General features: G+C 29.0%; 1 protein-coding gene across 1 annotated transcript in view; it reads right to left on the reverse strand.

Annotated features, from left to right (window-relative positions):
- The window catches only part of LOC116768919 (uncharacterized), a 150,036-nt gene extending 134,502 nt beyond the window's left edge, over nt 1-15,534 (reverse strand). Inside the window, exon 1 of the mRNA XM_032659817.2 lies at nt 14,855-15,534. Coding sequence (XP_032515708.1) covers nt 14,855-14,945 — 91 coding nt within the window. The 5' untranslated portion in view covers nt 14,946-15,534. The remainder of the gene's footprint in view (nt 1-14,854) is intronic.
- Nucleotides 15,535-22,406: the final 6,872 nt, after the last annotated feature.

Consider the following 22,406-nt stretch of genomic DNA (forward strand, 5'->3'; position numbering starts at 1 on the left):
TTTAAAAAAATATCTTTCATAAAAATAAGACATATATATTTTTATATAAAATTCGTATACTTTGAAAATTAAATTTTTCTTGTTTAGCGGATTCTTTTTTCATGGACAAGCTGGAAGTCGCTTTAACAATATAACTTTTCTTATCTCAATAACGCTTCACTGATTTAGTTATGTCTGGAGAGGGTCTTACATTTAATCGTTTTGTATTTGTTTTGTAATTGAGTTTTTCATTATAGTTATTGTTATAATTTTCACTCCTCAAAATATAAATATACCTTTTTATAAACTGCACATTCAAATTCACTTTAAAGATCCTACGTTATAGCTCTTAGAGGAAACGCTAGGAGAAAGATCATTTTTTAACTTTTAATTGTGACGTTCTCCAGATTAACTTACGTAAGAGAATTTTTAACATGGCCTTTCACCTATTCTTTACAAAAAAAAAGTTTGTGATTTCAGATACAAATATCGATTTACTGTTTTCTAGACTTTCTCGATAGATATTTTGCTAAGCTAACTTCAGTTTCCAGTCACTTTCCCTTTTAACATTCACTTAGTTAATTAGGTGTTATAGGAGTGACTTATAAAAGAGACCAAAAACGCATTTCCTAGTAGAAAACCAAGTAACCTGTTGCAAAATTTAAATTTATGTTTATAATTCTTATTTGCTGTACTATCTCTATTATGATGGAAATATGACGTTGAATTGGAAAGACCGTCAGTTAAATAAATAACTTGAAGGGTAGTAACACAAGAAAAAAAAGGTATTTTACACAAGAAAAGAACAAGTGACATCTAATCTCTAGAAGGAAGATCCGAAGCAGCTTCTAGTCAATGCAAGAAGAGGATTAGAGGACCAAGAATAAATTCTATCTGAATCTTAAGACATGTGGCAATCATCTGCGTCACCGTCCTGAATAAACTGTGTTCCTCACGGATCTCTCGCTACGGCACCGCCAACAACTAGTAGACCTTTTTTTATTAGTATCTCGACAGTCTTTATGGTAGTTTATATATGTATGTATATAGTATCAGTAGATGGGACCGTCTACAGAAAAACGGGCAACCAGTAACCACTTCATAAGCCTTCTCAGCTATTTACAAAAAAAAATATAATTTATTTTAAAACTAAATGAGTAATTAAATATGGAAGCGACAACAAAGAATCTACATAACTAAAATTATTAACAAACATGCATAACTTTGTTCTCGTTTTCGTACAAAAGTACAAATAAATTTTCATGAGATTTTCGTAATTTCATGATTTTTAAAACATTTACTTTGATTTACATAACAAAATATTATAGTTTATTCTAGATTTTATAATACAAATATTACAAAAAAACTGTAATTTAAAGGTATATCCATGCGACGCTGATTGAAAAAGAAATACTACAACAAATATTTTTTATGAACGTATTTCTTAATTACAATTTGTTACTGAGTACATTAATATAGAAACGAGTGAATCAGTCCGAACTCTACAACTGCTTGATGCTGAAATTCAAATAAATCCAATTTAAATGTTGCGTAATTAATTCTTCCCTTTTTTAACCTTGAAAAGCCTTCTTAAGTTTTGGATATGACAATGCTTCTAAAACTCTTTTAAAGATAAACAAAAACATTGAAATACACAATAAATCACGTTAAGATGTTAAATACTGCTAAAGTGTTAATACATTCAATGGCAAACTTAAAGCGGTCATTCATACACTTTACGTTTACTCTGAACATACGAGTATATGCAAACCATATTGTTGATATCCCGGCTCGTTGGTTGTAAATATTAATACAATTATAATAAATAATAACACTATGTATCTCATTTTAAATGAGCAATTGTCTTTATGAGAAATAAAGATCTTTTAACCGAAATAATAAACAGAAACACACGTTTCTAAAAGGCAACATCAACTCTTTATTAACGTATTTTTCGACACTATTTACTTCTAAAGAATTAAAATTAACCAATAATCTCGTACCACATACCTTATCTCACGTAACTGAATGTTTCTTGTCGTTATCATCATTGTTGTCATTACATTACTCGTATATAAGGCATGTGCAAAATTTACCCAGTATCTGACATTTTTGTTTCTAAAACGAGCGTTCTAACTTTGAAAATTGTTGACCAACACTTAACTGATTTGAATACATCATACAACTGTGAAAATTAAGCTATAACTAGCAAACTTGACATTTTCAAAAATGGAATTAAAATAAGAATGTCAGTTTTGGAAGACATTAAAAAAAATCTATTTCGTGTACACAAAGAGGTCCCATTAATCTGAGGTGGAGATTTAATTTTCTGTTTCAATGAATGTGAATAAATCAGAATCGTTACGAATTACAGCAAAAATTCAAAGGGTTTGTAATAAATAAATTTTATTTTAATTTAGTTGAAACGAAGATCATAAAATCGATTATGTACAGTGTTATATAAATCACATAACATATTTTAATTGAAAGAAGTTCTAATAACTGATTTCCTTGACATTAACTTCTCAATAGAGCAAACATCTCAATAAAATTAAAACCTATTTGTAATTTGAAAACATTATTTTAAAATCTAAACATCAACATAAAAACTTGCATAATTTTTAAGAAATTTTATTCAAATTAGAAATAGGCAAACTTAAGACTTTTAGTTAATAAAAAATATTGATGTTTTTTATCAGAATAAATGATTTCAACTTATTAAGTGTTTCATTAAAATAAAAAAGCCGTCGTCTTAATTTTTGATTATTGTTTTGATAATTGACTGCCTAATTTATAACCTTACCATAATGGAGTGCTTAACTGAGCCAAGTTAATTGCCGCCGGGAGAACTTAAGTGCTTTGGTAATTTATCAGAACCATGAGGTTTAACAAAAATAAACTTTGAGATTTCGTAAAAATATACATTTTCTCGCAGATCACAAGCAATTCGTTTCAATTTGATAATATTTCTAAAAGAAATGCAATGTGGCATAGAAAATCACATTAAAATCATTAAAATCACGTCTTATTTGTTAGACAGAATTGAATAAATATTATTTTAGTTGAAATAAGTTGAATCAAATGTTTGCTGAGTAATAAACAGTTTCATTGGCCTTCATGTGTCTGATCACTGTCAGACTCCAGTTCGAGTATTTAACAAGTGAAAATACCAAAGACTGATAGATTGTGTGTTTACTCTATATTACTATATATCGAACGAATCAAACTGTTAAAATAGCAGCAATACCTCATTACTCGAAGATATTCAAACATTAAATTAACTCGTAAACGCATTTAAATAACCGAGGTGGTGTGATTGAGAGGGCTCCGCTGATGTATTAAGTTGGTGATGTGAATGTTTCAAATTTAATAAACGCTCAGACATATGACTGTCTTTACGATATTTAATATGATAAGAGAAAAATTACGATAAAGTACAGTTAATTAATTTTTTTTATTACATTTATTACACCCATCTATATACATAAGAAAAGACAGAGTAGATTTTGTCATATATATATATATATATATAGCATAATTATATATATATAGTTATGTGCACTTAATTAAGTAATAAAGTCTTCTATAACAAATAAATGAATCACAAGTCATTGTCCTTTAATGACACGATATAGACAGCTATTTTATTTTTGAGGTAAAATTCTCTTAGCCTCAAAGTCTTCATCGCCACTCGGGAAATAGAATGTCTTGGATTTTCATTTTTATTTTCACTCTGGCGTTATTAAAACTAAGCTTTCTTGTTATAATCACGCTTACTTAAATATTAAACAAGTTCTTATCTTAAATAAAGTTTTCGAACAAATTATTAAGATACATTTCTCATGTTATTTTGTTTTGTTATTAAAAATTTAATCATCATCATCATCAGCCTATCGGTGCCCACTACTGAGCAAAGGCCTCTTCTCACATGGAGAAGGTTAGAGCATTAATCACCACGCTTGCTCAAGACGGGTTGGCGACTTCAATCTTATAATTTGAAATTATAAGACCAGGTTTCCTCACGATGTTTCCCTTCACCGTCTGTCAGTGGTGTCTAAGCACTCTTAGAAAGTATATATGACTCGGAAAAAATCGCATCGGTACTTGCCAGGTTTCGAACCCGCGCCCTCACGTATGAGAGGCGGGCCTCTAACCTCCAGACCGCCACGAAAAATTTAATAAACACTGTATAATAATGTAGTGTATACTGAATAAGTATAATATTTTTCTGTACAAAGTATAGTTAAATTTATATGCGTACAATTAATATTTGATCACAATCAAACAAGGAAAAGAATTTTTTTTTATTAAAATTTTAGTCATAAAAATTTAAGTCATAATAACATGTCACTCTTCGTCTTATAGCAGTTTGAGGCTTCACTAACGACGTCAAGTTTAATAGACTATACGAAGTAAACCACAGCCCTACTTAATACTCTAGGAATATATATTTATATGGGTAACATTTTGTTCAATAATGAAAAACGTTATAATGATATAAATAAATAAAAAAGATGAACATAAATTCACTGATAAAACAAAGTTAATAAAATTATATTATCATTTATATCTTGAATAAAATATTAAATCTTTTAAAAACAGATCTGGCAACACTATTTTTAATAACATCCTTCCATCCCGTACTAAAATCATTTGCGTAACGCAGTAGACGTCTTCGTGTTTATTTCAATGTTATACCTGTTATTGAGTGTTTGTCAAATAAACGTTACTATCTCAATCTGTTTATAGCACAGATGATACAATATTCACGAAATGTAATGAATATTCACGAGAGACGTCTGACAATATTTTCTAACTCCATATAAAAAAAAACCAGTGACGCGTTTAATAAGAAGTGACTGGAAGTGATTTTTTCTGATGAAGGGATATGTAAATATGAAGACTTTATTATTATAACTGGAACAGTCCCTGGAGCAAACAATTTGAGTAGAATAATACGGATTTTCTACAAATTTATTTTCTTTTGTTTTAATGAAGTATATTAACAGTAGGTTTATTATATCCCCGTCGAGTTGTAGTTAATAGCTTGTATAGAGGGTAGGATCCTCTCAAACTCAGAAAAAAATGGCCAAGAACAGTTGTGTTCTCAGAATTTAAAGTCAAACTGAGTCAATTACTCACAAAAAAAACACCTTGGATTAAGAGTTCAACGTCTAAGTTTGAAAGTGTCATATTAGTAATATTTGAAAGTAGCAATTAATTCAACTAAAATTCAGACATGGATGTAGAACAATGTATTCTCTACGATGCTAACTGAACAACATCTTCATTAAATTGCATGATAAATGAAGTACGGGTAGCACGACACTTTTGCAATCTTAAGAAATGGTATATAATTCCGACCTTTGTACTTGTTTAGAAGAGAAAATGCTCGCCTATAATTTTGATGATTATATACAAAAGAAAGATTCATATAAATAGCACGAAATAACGAACGAAATGTTTATAGCGCTCGTTGGCGTGCCTTTGAAATAACGCTTCTGATGTGTAACATTAGTTAATTTACTTATTATAAATATTCCTTTACTATAAAAAAGCCAAAGCCATAATGATCTTTAACAATTCCGAAACTTATCTTTTATGCACTTAAACGAGATTATTATCATATAAAATTGTCACGCCACTTATAAATAATAACATGTTGCTCGTCTTTATGTGCATTTTATTAGAAACAGACTAATTGAATCATCATTATTATTACAATAATATTTGATATTCAGTTGCAATATTAGCAATATTTTAGGAAACACTAACATTTTTTTTTCGTGGGTAGGTGTAAAATAAGCAACACGTATAATTTTGTTCCACTGTTTTATTATCTTTTAAAATTCAATAATTCGTTTATTAATGCAATAATAAGTGTCCTACTCACGTGGCTTCCACTTAATCTCTAGAAACATTCATCACTAATCTTTTAAATTTTCACAAATGAATTTGCACATTGAACTCAGCAAGAACATGGAAGAAATCGTCCAACTATTTCAGTCCAGAATGGATTCCTTTGATAACGAACCAGCACAATCTAGAGAGTCTAAATCTTCAAGCCATTTCAAAGATCTTTCCAGTCTATCTGCTGAATACATCTCCTTCAAAACCTTGGTTTAGAAAACATTATCCATGTTACAGCAGCAGTTACAACTTTTATCAGCAGGTTTTGATAAGCATGAGGCAATTTCCAGAAACAAAATGCTATTATTTCTAGGACTGGATGAAACTCCTTACACTGAGACACATTCCATCATCACATCTGTACTATCTGGCCGCATGAAGGAGCCTGGACTGGTCTTGTAGAGTATTTATGTCTGTCATAGACTTGGTACAAAAAAGGACAAGCCTCGACCTATTCTTGTAAAGTTCTCAAATTGCAGAAACAAAAACATTGTCTGGAACTCCAAATCCGGGCTGAAAGGTAGTGGTTGCACTCTGTGTGAATTTCTCACGAAACCAAGGCAGGCAGTTTTTCAGGCCTCACGGAAACATTTCAGTATTAAAAACTGCTGGACTTCCGACGGGAATAAAGTTGTCATCTTGCCAAGAAAAAGCAGAAGAAAGAATGTCTCCTACGGTGAGCTGACGGACTTAAGAAGTTCCTAAAGGTGCATCGCTAGTAGATCAATATTTTATACGTCGTATTCAGAAAGCTAAATAATAATGTTTACGGTACTTTATTTTCTAATTAACAATGTTGTGATATTTGTTCCATGTGTTTACTTTGGTGACATTTATACTGTGATTTCTATGTGACAGTTCTATCAATTTTGTATTCGGATATTCGTAATTAAAACTTTGTCATTGCCACAGTGTACATGTATATACATGATGTTTGTCTTTTTGTAAATTAGGAAGCCATGTGTGAAGGGTAATTTTATTTGAATTAATTTAAGGTAATTATTTGTTTTTATAGCTTTTAGTTCAATATTTTTATGGTGATATATATCTTGTGTGTGATAGTATATTAAATATTGATAATGATTTAATTTCTGATACTTCTAACGTCGATGGTATAAATAATGATAGCCTGTTTTCTTGATCTGATTTACAAATTTATATTTTTCCTGATTATTTTAATTTCTTTATCATTGTACATATTAATGCACAGAGTATTCCGGCGCATTCTTCCGATATTTTGGTATCAGGAACATTTCCTACAGCTTGGAAATCGGCTTACATCGGCTACGTAAACTGCCTAAGCCTAGTTTGCCATCTCACTTTAAACCTATATCTATTCTCACTATCCTTTCTAAAGTTCTTGAACTAATTATTGATAAACAACTTTCTAACTAACTCTAACGCAAAAATCTCCTTAGCCCCTTTCAATCTGGTTTCCAAGCTATCATAGTAACAGTTCTGCTTTAATTTCATTAACAGATGATATCCGATAAGCTGTAGATAACAGGGAACTAACCACATTAGTTCTCCTAGACTTCAGTAATGCATTCAACTTGTTTGACTTTGACTTGTTATTAGGAATCTCCCCTCTCTCTCTCGATATCTCCAGCTGTTATTAAATTGTAACAATCTTCCCTCGTCATTTGTCGTGGACAGCTCAAGTGAAGTCGAAAAATTTAACTTGCTCTACATTCTCTTAAACTTCTGCAAAACTTCTAACACACACATATATATATATATATATATATATATATATATATATATATAAGGCTCGAGCGATACTATCTGTAATCTGTACTCCCGCCTCTATTTATACCAACGTTGTTGTAACTACACTTGCATAGGTGGCTACGCAGGTGGTTATCCGGGTGACACATGATAATTTCAACTACCCTCAATTATTAGTTATTCAAATAATAACAATTGCGCCGTTATATATTATATCAAAATTTTCTATTATTGTAATTTTGTTTGTATGCTTTTATTTATATCCCTTTTTTAATTTATTATCCTTCTCTCTTTTTATTGTACCTACAACACATTTCTTATCTAGTTTCGTCTATCAAAAGGGTTTCTGGTAGAGATCTCATGTAAGAGATAAGCTATCCTTTGGGTATCACATTTCTTTTAAAAAATGTAATTATTTTTACTTTCGGTACATAAATAAATAAAAAATAGTAACAAATATCTTTAAACTAACTATACAAGTTTAACATAACTCTAAGCAAACTTAACCATAGATATGCGATTGAAAATTATGGATAAGTTATACATATGTGATGTAACCGATCATGCTGGCTGGAAAACTGCCAGGAAACTGCAGATGTAGAAGATATATAGTCAGATAGGAATGAAATCTCCTATATGACTTTAATATTTCATTAACTCAATATATATTTTACTTAAAATGAATATATATTGGGTATTATTGACAGATTTATAAATTGAGAAACATATATTTCAATTAAAACTATTAGTTACAACGAATAGTAGAGGCAAATAGAATGAATAACCGTCAATATTGACTCGTATATTAAAACTTAAAAAAAGGCCAAGCGAAATAGTTGTCTATTGATCTCTTCTTAAAATTCATTTTAATATCAAAATATAGAACTTCTAAGCATATTTTCGACGGATGAAACGGTGTTCAGGTTATTAAAAAAATAATTAATAACAATATTTAAGTGACTCCTAAGCCATCTGTGAAATTTAAATCTTCGGATTGTGAAAGCTTCGTCTCGAGATTGGCGAATAAATCTTAAATAATAAGAAGAGACTGTAGAAAAATTACCTTATTAAATAGAGTAGTTATTCTTTACTTTTACGAGCATCAATTTAACTTAATTCCCATCTCTACAGGAAATATCTGGTAAAAGATAAAAAAAAAAATTATAAATCTTAGTATATTCGACAAACACATTACTATATAATTAAGGAGGTTTTGCTAGTTATTACATAAAAAAAATATATTTTTATATTCTCTTTATGCAAACAAGATTATATATGTATTAAATAAAGTTAATCTAAGCATTATTTTTATAATAGACTTATTTTTATATATATTAAATTGACTATCTCGTGTTTTAAATCAGTGTACATATACATGACAAAAAGCAGATTAAAAGGCTACATCGCAATATAACCCGAGTAACTAAAAAAATAAAACCTCATCGAAATTAAACATATAATTTAGATTTATATATATAATTTGCTTCTTAAACTTTATAAAATTAACTCTAATTTTATCATTTCTTACTTGAAATATCTCTATGCTATTATTTTCTTAATAAGCCAAGTTTATTTGTTCGGGTCCACTTGAGCTGTTGGCCTTTGTATTGTGTGCGGAGTTTGTGTATTTCAATGAATAATATTTATATTACTGGCTTTAAATATGCTATACTAATTTAACATCGAGATCAGAAAACAAAAACATACTAGTAATTGATTTAATCACATCTCAGATTAAATTATATAGGTTATAATTTTCCCAAATTTAAATTTAGCTGTAATAAGCATGATGACAGTAATTAAAACGCTTTAATACTATATTTACTGAATTAAACCTGAAGCTTGCAATATAAATGCAATTATTTTATTAAAATATCATCGCATTTTCTCAAAATAAGTAATTTTCGTATAAATTTGACGTAAACCTATATCATGAAAAGAAATTTCAAATTTTGTCATTAATAGGCATATTGAGATCATAGTTCTATTACTATAAAATATCGTAATTAGACTGAGAAGTTACCTGAACCATTCACACGGCTTATACAGTTTAATTTTAACTTATGCGTGACATGTCACACGATTGTTTCACAGATACGTGTCTCGAAAATTAACTACCTCACGTTTGATAAATTATATTGAAAATTTCCATTTTATTGTATTTCACAATGAAATAAAATTTAATTTTAAGTAAAATTCTTGTTAAAGCTAAATTAAGATAAATTCAAACCGCTATTTTTAAACATATTGCTTTTACCCTCAACTTTGATTCACCGTGGTCTGGTATTGAAGAAACCTTCCCTATATAGCTTATCTAACGAGCTTTTGAATTAATTTTTTATCATACTAGAACATTTTTTGTAATTACAATACATTTATACAAATAAAAAAATTTTGGTACGACTCTATAAAACTTTTTTTCGGATCATATAAAAATTGAAAGTTTTCAGTTTATATTATTAAAATCTCGTTGTTAATATTATTATTTTTTAGTTTTAAATTATTACTATATATTCAACCAATTAATATCAAATGCACCACCGCATTGACCTTTCTTTCCCTTTAACCTAATGTGAAATAGTGGTATGCTGTAATGCGACATGCGATAGAGAGATTATTTAACTTGTCGATTATTATATTGTTATCGATTTTCACTACGCACTTACTATATTTTGTTAGAGATTTTGTCGTCGCTTTTACAAATCAAATACAAGAAGGAAAATGATTACATTTTTTATACCATTTTTATAATAAAAAAAACATTTAACATGTGACATGTAAATTAATGTTATAACTACCTACTAGATCTCTATCTCGTAGTGTCCATTGTACGATTTCTATTACCTTTCTATAAACGGACGATTCGGGTCGTTCGGTAAATTACATTTGCGTAACGCGATCTCTCATTGTTAGGAATGCTCTTCAAACGTCTGTTATCTGTGATATACCAATAGAGTGTGGACTCACATTTAGGTTATCCAGCCTTCTGTCAAGTAATGGAGTGTATTAGGGCGAACGTCCTGAGGGAATAAATTCACATATCATTTACATTATTCAGTGTTCGACACTGACCCTTTTCTTGGCTTAGATACCTGATACCTTGGAAAAAAGAAAATGAAAATACTCATCATTGAGATTGTCGTTAAATAAGTTTTTTTTACTTTCTCACTAGATATGTCCATCATATTCTCACTTACTCATACATGTGACTTTGATGTGGGCATCCTCGTGATTCCGACGCCCAAAAATCTACTTAACTGTAGTGAAAAAGAATTTCTTTGTTTGCACATCTAAAGTGAATAAAAAATATTGAAAATCTACATAAATATTACATGTTATGTATACACATGATGAAATTGATCTCTAGAAAACGTAAACACATGATTTTCAAGATGCTATATCATCCTGTAATGTATAGTAATAAATAAATAAAAACTCTTACAACGAACCCCCCTCATTACTCTCGCTCGGCGACTGGGTTAACGATTGATAGCGGATTAGATTAGGTACTGCAACTGGAATTGGTATTAAGCGACAGTTACAAGTGTGATTTATATTGATACATATTAATATAAAAATAGCAGCGAGGCAGTCCGAATTGTAACAGTATTGTACAGCGTTTTTAAGTAAAGTCAGCATAGAATTTTTAATACTTCTTCTATGACTGTAGTCGGTCATGAATTTGTAGCATTTTCCTTTCCTTATCTAGAATATTTCATAAATTTCAAAATATCTCTCAGTAGAAGGTACCACCAGCGTCTTCAATTTCTTTAAATATAAGATAGATTTATGTACTATTAAGAACGAGATTAAGAACTGGAAAGATTTTTTTAAGAAATATCTGACCACACTTTTCTTCATTAAAAAAGAAGCAATCTTTTTAATACTCAAACCTCAATGCAGTAAGTAAAGTTAAAGACTTCACCTCGTTGCTGTAGAAGTTGGAATAGCTGGAGACATGTACAACCAGTCTTCTTAAGATCTGACTTAATTCTTTACAAATCACAAAAAGAAAATATTATACCATTATACGATTACGGTAAAAAAAAATACAACCTTATAAAAAAATATTACATAGCTACCTAATAAAGAACTCGTGCACAAAGTATTAGCTTTTTTATAAATCTGCAATGCTGCCAATGTATAATGATATTTTTTTAAAGGAGGTCGTATATGTGAAAAATGATCATTATTGCGGAATGGAAGTCCCAAGTGACCCTCAAACAGATTCCTCGACAAATGACTATGAAATACCATTCGTAGGCTGACTAGGATTGAGGCTGCTCGTGGAATAGAAACCAAATATTTTACAAACATAACACTCTAGAAACACATTTAAATAAAAATCCCTATCCTATTTAACTTTGATATTTTCATTCTGCTTTCCTCTGAATATTTAATGGAAATTTAGTAAAAAATCAAAGCTTGCGATAAAAATGCAAATGTAGGCGAGTGAAATTTTAAAATAGTGTTTAATATAAACGTATGGTTAGAAGCAATAAAAAATTACAAACGATTACTAGACACTCGTCCCTAGTTAACAAGATGGAGTGATCTCAGAATCATATAGGAAATGTTGTTATGATAACTTATAAAATTAGTTATCTTCGTATTATTTAAACATGTTTTTTTAAATATAAATTTTCGCGTTCCATTTTTCTATTAAACTCGCAAAGAATTTTTTTCTACAGATTCAAATCGTTGGAAAATTACTATATTATTTGAAAACATGCCACCAATTTAACGCCACTTTCACAAGAACTGATTAAATTCTTTGTTATCGTTATCCCGTCAAACTTTTGTAACTCATCCAATATTCAGAAAATTATTTCATTTCACTAAATGTAGGAATCCTCAAAAAAGAACATTTTTTATAGTATACATACATTAATATAAAACTGACATCCCGGCTAGGATAACATAAACCACTGTGACCCTACTTACGATGTCAATATGAACCACTAATATAACAGAATCGGCTCATCTAATGACCCTATTGACATTTCTCTGTGAATTGCTGGTATGTTGATCATTAGCGATCGTTCCGGTGTATATGACAAGAGAGTTATATGAAAGGAAAGGTAGAAACAAAACGCTATGAATGTAATATAAAAGTTCTCTAAAATGTACTGAAAAACCCAATATACGATATATATATATATATATATATATATATATACCTTAGGTATATATATATATACCTAAGGTTCAATCAACTTCGACTTATCCATCCATATGAAATTTACAATAAACATTAAATTAGTTTAAAGTTCATCTTTTAAGAGTTAATACACACAAAGTTATTTCCCAGTTTACAGATGTGCATTCCAAATGAGATTAATTAGACTCGAACGTAAAAAGCTCACTCTTAATTAAGAAATCGACAAAACTTGGTTTCCACTAATTAAGCAAATAAACCGCGGACCGCGCGCTGTGTGATGTGATCATTATTGAATAACGCGAATGAGTTTTTAATTAACGATAAGTTATTTATATTTCATAATTTATGCTCATTTATTTTTGTTTAAAAGAATAAATGAGGGAATAATTCGTATTTCAGTATGAATGTACTATATCATTTGCTTGTATGTCTGTTCTGTAATAGTTTATGTATTGATTTTAATATTTACGAGTTTGTGTCATATAAATTAATTCAGGTTTATTTGTTTATCTTCTAAGCTTGAGGAAGCAACTTCAGAATATCCCAAATGTACGTGATATGCAAATTGCAAACGGTTACCCACCCGAAACAATTTAATTTATGCTTGATCTTTTGAAGGGGCATAGTATCAGATATTTTATTACCCTTATTCCCTTTTAATGTATAAAACTTAATTCTTCTTCCAGAAAATTCCTTCCAAAATTATTCAAAATCTATTTCCATCTATATTTGGCAAAAAATTACTGAGGAAATGTTTTGCTTACTTTTGAAATTAATTGAAACAGATTAAAATTAACTTGATGCAATTAAATCAGTGTAGAATTATGTAAAAACGATATATTCCGTATGTCGTAGCAGCAGAATTCAAACATTAATCTTTTCCTGTAATTACTGCAACCCCTCGATGTTGTGCAGCGCAAAACCAATTACTGGAAGGTGTTTTTCTTAATGCACGGTAAATAAACGATTAAGAAGAAATCGATTTCATTGATATCTTTATAAGGATCTCGATATAATTAATTTAAAACTTTCTGTGAGTTTTCTACATTTAATTTATACGAATAACTGAGGAAATAAAATAATAGTAAATTTAGTGTGATGTTAATATCATACAAATGGTTTATTACATACGTATGAGAACAATAAACTAAATAACTATTGTAATGCAAATAATATTTACAACGAACATGAATAATTTTGCTTTGAAAATATTGGATTTAAGTTTCTGGAGTTATTCCATGCTATAATTGAACTTTTTTCATTCCTTTTCATGGTACTATTATAATAATAAGGACGTGTAAATATAAGGCATACTTGTATAACCTAATGCATATCGCCATTTAATCTAAAAAATATAGAAACATACATATATATGTTACATCAAGTTAAACATCAAATATATTATAATGAAGTATAATAATGAATTTGCTTTATTTCATTATTTTAATTAGTTACAATGAAAACCCTTTTACGATCATTTAGTCCAAACACCGCTTCTGTTGCGCCGAAATTACAAAGTGCTAACATTATTACAATAAGTTTAAATTATTTAGTAAGCTTCTGCTGGTGAACCCACAGTGAGGACTTAAAACCTTTACTGTGGACGATCTTCTTGCATTTGGGAACTACGACGGTCATGAAAAGCATATCAAAATTATATTATAGAGGTTTTAAATATCTATTGAAATTTTATGATATTTAAGATAAATTAAATTGTTTAAGATGAGTTGCTGAGGGACCGGACGTCTCGTTTATATCAACTTTCGAATTCAATTTCAAACTTGCGGACAGTTCTCCATTTCACAAGTGTTTATTTCAATTAAAAAACAAAAATTACAGATCTTTATATGAGCTATTTACGACGTTTGTATACTTATAACTAGTACAAAGTAGCGAGGCAATTTCTTAGTATAATTTATTTAACCACGAGGCTCCTAACGTAATCTATACTTTTGAGGGTATGTTTTAATATGCAAACTTTATTTCAATAAAGAAAACTTCATTAATTAAATCATTAAAATAATTTTGTTTCATTAAAATAACTTTATTTATCAGTTTCGTCTACCTCTCACTTACCTGTTTTGACGCTGTTGTTGTTGGCTGTTCCTGAACCCTGACTGAAAAAGGAAGCGCCAGTAATTCGCGCCCGACGCAAGATCCACCACATTATGATAAAAAAAATATTATACTCTAATAAACAAACCGCGAATACAAAAGTCAAAACACTTCAATGAAAATGAGAAGAAAAGTCAACGATTTAAACTATAATAACTTCTTTGGCCACTTTTCGTTAAATACTGATACGGTTTAATTTATATTATTTTAAAGCACACGATAATAAGAAGATATTTGGCTACTTTCCCGTATCCACCGAAGTATTGTTCCAGTGAAGGTTCACGTTGAACTGACAGCAACAGTGTTCAGGACATGCGCAGTTTACAAACCCTAACAAACACAATTGGGATAAATTACTTAGATATAAGTTTTGATGTATTGAATTGTAATATTTTCCAGTATAGGTTCGTAAAAGTTTATGAGTTTCTCACCTTTTTTTTTTTGTTTCTTTTAGTACGCTCTGATTATTATTATTTTTTTGTATATTTTTAACATCCAAACGTTTGTTGCCAACGGTCTTAAGGCAGACGTACCAAAAAGTTTTTATGAAAACTTATAATACATTTAAGTTATCAAAACTATTTATTTTTCAAAGTTACGTTTCATTATAATGAATGGATTACTAAGTATTTATGGGCGCGGTTGTGGTCACCAAATAATATTAATTATAAAGTTTTATATTGTCATTCTTTAGCTTTAAATGGATTTGTAATCTCTGTACTACCCTCGTCTACGCATTATTAAAAACACCTGATGATGTCTCCAAAAGGGCGAATACGGTTAGTGGCTATTCATTCTATTGGGTGCACCGAGTGACAAAACTAACTCTCGAAGTTTGAATATAAATCTTTTACTGTGAAGTCTGTGGTATTATTTCTGAACAATCTATAAAGATTTGGAACATAATAATTATCCGGAGCGCGCTACTCCGACATATTAATAGTTATAAGACATGAAATAAAAATTAAAATACCTTAATACGTATTTTTGATTGTGTGACATCAGCTTTATATTTTGTAACATATTTAACGCAAATCGTGGCTATATAATAAATAGTAACAACTAGTACCAACAAAATATTGCTAAGGACTTCCAACTAACAAAAACTTACAAGAATCTTTTTAATATAATCTGTGAAATTACTTTGAACCTGGTGAGCGAAGATACAAAGACAACAAACACTTTGAGGTTATCTTTTGAACCCTTGTAGTTTTTACAAGTAACCTTTTCGGTTTCCACAACTGAAATAGTACAAACATTGTAAAATTTCATCATTCAATAGAAAAAATCCACGCTATTTCCTCAAATCCTCCAGAATTGTAAGATTTCTTCGACGTTTTTGAAGTTCAGTTTCAATTATGATATATTGTCCCCTCGCAACACAATAAGTCAGGTCTCACGTGAGCTTACCGACTACAAATTGGTTTTTCATTCTGAGCTTCACTTACAATAAAAACATTTTATACTCGCATACTCGCGTTGAAGGATGAATGATTGAAAATAATATGACAAAGTAATTCAAGCATTTTTTTCTTTAGAGCATACTTGCAAAATTTTTTATTCCTTAACCGAAAAGTTGTCAGAGTACAGACGTAATTTTAGTGGCTCCTAACAAGGGATTTTTTTTAAATTTTGTTCTAAAAATAAAAAAAAGCATCATAAGACTTTGCTTTTATTTATTATTATGATTTTCAGTGAAAACTTAAAACAGTTTTAAGGCTCTTGATACTAAATGTACGAGACTAACACAAAACTCCTAACTATATAAAGTAAAACGAAGACTTTAACAATTTTTGTTGGATAACGTATAATACTACGAGATTTAAATATAATAACGAAGCGAAGCGTATCAGTAAATACATTTAAATACTAATTTTTATTAATCAGTAACACATTTATATGAACAAAACTGTGAAAATTAAATAAGTTTTTATCATAATATGAATAATGATAACAAACAAACGAAAAATATCTGTAGTAAACAAAGCAAACATTAAATAATGGTAACCAAATTATCGTCGCCACGCATATTAATAGTAGTTTTATCTTTTGAAAAATTTCCACAAGTATGTGACCATAACAGCAACAAGATTTATGCCTAAATGTATTGTAATCAAAGCTACTCAAAATTTGTATAATAAATACCGGTAAGAATTTCCAACCAAAGGTTAAAATTAATAATATATTAAGTGTTTGGAGAGTTCGCTTAGTTCAATCACGATGAATCCCTTACTTTTTAATGTCAATATCATCGTTTCAACAATAACCTGAACTGTAAGGACATAAATTAAATCTGAAATAGGAGAATCTTACTTAAGCCGAATAAACTTATTAATATTATAATGTCAATATCAGAATACAAATGTACCGTCGAAGGCATACTAAATTATTATTTAAAAGGAGGCGTTTAATGCTCGCTGAAGATTCAAATTAGGCGGATTTCAAGAAAATCTGTCTACGTCTGACAAAGGAGGCTTAATTTCATTTTAATTGAAATTCCATTCTTGTATAGTGTTCATATTCGATACAAAAACCAATGACCTTTTATATTTATATATATAATTTTATATTTATATATATAATTATGAGCGTGTGGGTTTATTTGATTCCAAAGAATGTTTTCCTTGTATATGCTTATAAAAAATATAACATTATAGCATCGGAAATGTATATTTTTACCTTTTTTATGACACTGTCTCCAAACCCGAGTTAAAAATGATACAATATTAAAAATAAATGCCAACTCAATTTAAATTTATAAATAGAACATTCTATTATTCTTTTTTCAAATCATAAGAAACAAGTGTATTATATCATAAAATCAATTAACAATATATCAAACGTGAACACATACAGGCCTTTCCAATAAACAAAGGCAAGCAATAACGTCAGAAATACCTTTGAGATATACAATTTGCAATCCAACTTCCATTATAACATTTTTGCCGTTTCTTTTTCTTGTTTCGTGAACAAATATATCTTCACAAACTCAATTATTAATCTCAAATAAAGCAATGAAGAGGAAAATATTGACGAAGTTGTTATGTCCTGTGAGGGACGGAATGTGCTCACCGTGAGCTCACTACAGCAGAACTAGTACAAATAATACATACATATGTTTGGCAATTAATTTTAACTTTTTTTAAATCTATGAACTTTTCCTTTTAAATATTCCTTTGCTTCAAGTCGAGTTATTAGGAAATTATTTAGTATTGATTGAATAATATAAATTGTATGGAGACTAATGTAAGTTTAACCTAAGACCTTTTGTGAAGGTTATACCACTTGAGAGATTTGAAACATGAAACAAACTGCCCACTCAGTTCTAACCATTTACTTAACACTGGCTTTACTTAAGGCTGAATTATGTTCTGATTACTATATTACTGTAAGTTTTATAGTTAATGGACTTTATTTGTGTTTCCAAAATCCTTTATAAATTTCCAATACACTTATCATGAGTTTTCATGAGCCAACTAAATTGTGACAGTCAAATATCAGTACGATTGTGATACAAAAAGTAAAAATAAAAAACTTTAAACCGTGAGTGTTAAGTGAAATATAGACTCATAATATAGACGGATAATTAACTAACCGAAATATCATATTTATTTAAATATAGTATCGGATCTATGTTAGTAAAATTCTCAAAGATAAATACTCTTTATTTATGTACATGCAAGTAATTTGATAAATCCTTTTGTTTTGATTAATTCATAAATTAATATACATATTAAGATTTATGATTAATGTTTTCACACTAACCAAACTATTGTCGTACGTAAAGGTCATTGAAGTAACCTCAGCATTAAGCTAACTTTATGTTCGTCTATTAAAACTATGAAATAAGGCAACAAGAGTAATTATGTACTTTATCAATGTTTGGGTGAACGTGACCTTGTACTGTTGAAGGTCAAAGGAAGCTGAGAGCAGTATCATAAAAATAAATCTACGCTATGAGGAGCCCCATATTTTATTGTAAATTGATCTTGTATTGAGATCTATATATATATATGTATATATATGTAAGATCCTATAAGATACATGTATATAAGCGGGTAACTTTTAATCTTTTAATATTGATTAATAATAATTTAATTTTTATAAAAAAATAATATATAATTTTATCTGTTAAACTATTTCGTACTTGGATAGTATCTGTCATGATATTTAAATGTTTATTATATATAATTAAAATGTAGGTAGGTAGATTTTCAATATTTTTCCATCTCAATACGTGACATTATTCTCATCGATGTACTTTCATTTGATTTTCTAGTTTTTCAACGTTCAATCTATCTATCTGTACAATTACTAGAATTCTATATTAAACTATATTTTTATTCACATTAAAACTATTCAGCTGGAAAATATTTCTCTTCTGTCTTATTAGGGTTTTCAAAATGTAAACAAATAAACAAATAAACAGGACCAAGATCAAACAAAAGCCTCTGAAGCATTATTCACATTTCCAGAGACCTTAATACATAATGATGTTGTATAAATTTTATATTTTCCTTTGTTTTTATTCAATATTTCTATGTTAAAACATTTCAAGGTTAAATAAAACATATTTGTTTGTAACAGAACGTGAGGGAAAATTAACCTCAAAATTATAATTATTTTAAAACGATATCGTTTAATAAAATGAAGAGGTTTTACACAAAAATTATGAACATTTTAAACATTACTCGTATGTTGAAATGAGTTTGTTACCTTAAATAGAGTAAATTGCAAATAAATATGACGTCTATAAGAGTAATATACGTTTAATAGAAAAAAAATATTTATTTATTTATTCTATCGAAACTAAGTGTAGGAAAGAAAGAGAATATACACAATAAACTACTTGTCTATATGTGTTATATTTCCAACTACAAAACAGTAAATAATGCCAGTTTAAGTCTGTGTGGCAAAAATAATATAGAGAAAGCTTTCCTTAGTCAGGTTTTGGATGTATTGGTATTATATATATGTATTTGTTAGGACATATGTGAAATAACAAGATTTCTCATAAAAATATGGTTACTTAGACTTTACAAGTACTTGTTGTTGTCATAACTTTTAAGTCAATCAATTCTCTGTTCTTAAACATCATTGACAGAAAACTATTATTAAAGTTCCTTAGAGTGATTTATTAATAGTGGGTGATGTAATGAGCTGTACGAATTGCAGCTTTCTGTTCAGTAACAAAATCTTATCTAAAATATTTCATAAATTTTCGTTCGAACGCCGAGGCAAAGTTTCTATGGCTCCCTAAATTTATAACTTTAAAAGCCCTAAGGGAACCGTAAGTTACACCATCTGGAAGTCGATTGCCATCTTTACTTAACATCAATTAACTTATAAACTCACAAAATATAAATGAAAAACATTTCAAATATCGTCTTATAGTGACATGTTTTATATAATACTGAGTTTTAAATCAACGATCGAAATTATGTTTTAAATGTTAACTTAATATAATGTTAAATTGAATTGTTGTAATAGTATATGACAGTAGGCATAGTATCAAAGAATCCGAGCTTTGCTAACACAATTAAAGAAACCAAATTATAACTTAAAAAAAAATACAATTCTGACGATATGAAAATGTGCAATTTTCATACATACATTTGTAATTTCACTTATTCAGTTACACAAAATAAAAGCTACCTATTTATCGACAATAAAAATAAAGAAAAATGAGATATTTTACTAAATCTTCCGTAGAAACTTGTTACAGCATCCCTGCAGATATATAAGGAGAATATTGAATGATTTATTTTAAAATAAGCGAGTGTATGTGATTACCATCGGGCTGTGACGTCACTAGCACGGTCCACTGCACGGGAAACTCATTACTGAATCCATGCCATGTAGCCCCGGCGTGTTGGTTTTGGGAAAACATTTAAAATTTATTTACAAAATCATCGACTTAATTTTTTATAAATTAAAAATAATAAAACTCAATTTCTATTTTATACTGTGTTTATATAAAGCATAGCTCAAATATTCATGTACAAAAATTAAAAAAAAAAATGTCATATTAAAGAATTAAATATAGGCGTTTGGTGTATATATGTTATTTTTGATTTTGTAATCATTACTCTTATAAAAAAACTTATTTAACATAATATTCGTATAGAAAAAATCAATATTAGTAAGATAAATAAAAATAATATTTTAACTAAATAAAACTAATATGTTTTCGGATTATACTACGCGTATTAAATTATTTAAAAAAAACTATATAGTCTAAGTACAAGACTTTTCTAAGACAATACTAGTTTTATTTAATTGAATAGTCGCGAAAGTCTCAGATCTCATTGGAATATATTAATCCATGTCAACTGAAGGGGAAGGCTATTCAGCTGAGTAACATGTAACATCAACTCAGTTTAAAAATTTATAGATACAAAAATAATTAATAACGTATTTTCTGTTAGCCGAAGAACATACTTATTTTTTTTTATTATCTGTGAAATCTTCATTGCTCTGTAATATAATTTTTGTAACTCAGCTATCACATGAGATGTCTATTTAAATCTCATACAAAGCGAGGCTTGAGATTCCTGATTGACTAAACATGTGTGGTTTTTAATTATTGAAATTAATACTAAAAGGTTCATTGATTATTCCAAACAATGTGTAAATAATAACATATTGAGACTACAAAAAAAAAATCTATTACTACGGGATCAAAAGCAATAATCTTCTAGAACATATTTGAAAGGTTATTAAGATGAACCAGATACTGAGAATTGTACTCAAGATAATTACTATCCGTGTTGTGCTGTAATTGATATTATTTGTAGCCTAAGAGTTAACAGAAGCAAGTGTTGTATAGAATAGACATTTTCGCTACCTTAACCTTAGCATCCGTCGTGAAATATGTACAAACATAAGCATTAATGTTTTTTATACTATTCCATATACAGTCAATTATACGTCACTTTAATTTATGGTTTCTATTAAAGAGCTTTTTTCTTAGCATTCCAACAGAATAGCAACAAATAAACGAACGACTTATTCGATTGTAAAATGTTGCCTTTCTTTGTTGATATAAGTAAGATAAGAAAAAGTATTTACTTATTAGAAATTGGAATTTCAAAAGTAGAGTATTAAAAATAGAATTATTTTAATTAAGAACAGATAATAGTTGCACCTTCGTAGAGAGTAAATGAGACAACTTCACGTTTGTTAATCTCAGATAAACGATCCGTCGGATCGATCCCCAACAGAAGTTCCTACTTTAGATGTTATTACCCTAACATCTACACTCTACAGGAATCCGGGAAGGGCAAAGTTATGGGATAGTGGGGTCTATTGTGTGATTGGATTGAAAGGAAAGGTGAATAAGGCCTGACACTAACACTTGTTAAAAATTCAAATCTAGTAGCTACTTACACAAATCTTCAGTGACGGGCGCTTACATGTTATCTAACTAAAAATAAGCTTAAACTTCCCACTTTACCTTAAAGTGTATTTTTAGACGCACTAGTCTCGTCCAAAAAAGTCTTATTCGTGTGAA

The sequence above is a fragment of the Danaus plexippus genome, chromosome 5, assembly GCF_018135715.1.
Source record: "Danaus plexippus chromosome 5, MEX_DaPlex, whole genome shotgun sequence".
In the NCBI taxonomy this organism is placed as follows: Eukaryota; Metazoa; Arthropoda; class Insecta; order Lepidoptera; family Nymphalidae; genus Danaus; species Danaus plexippus.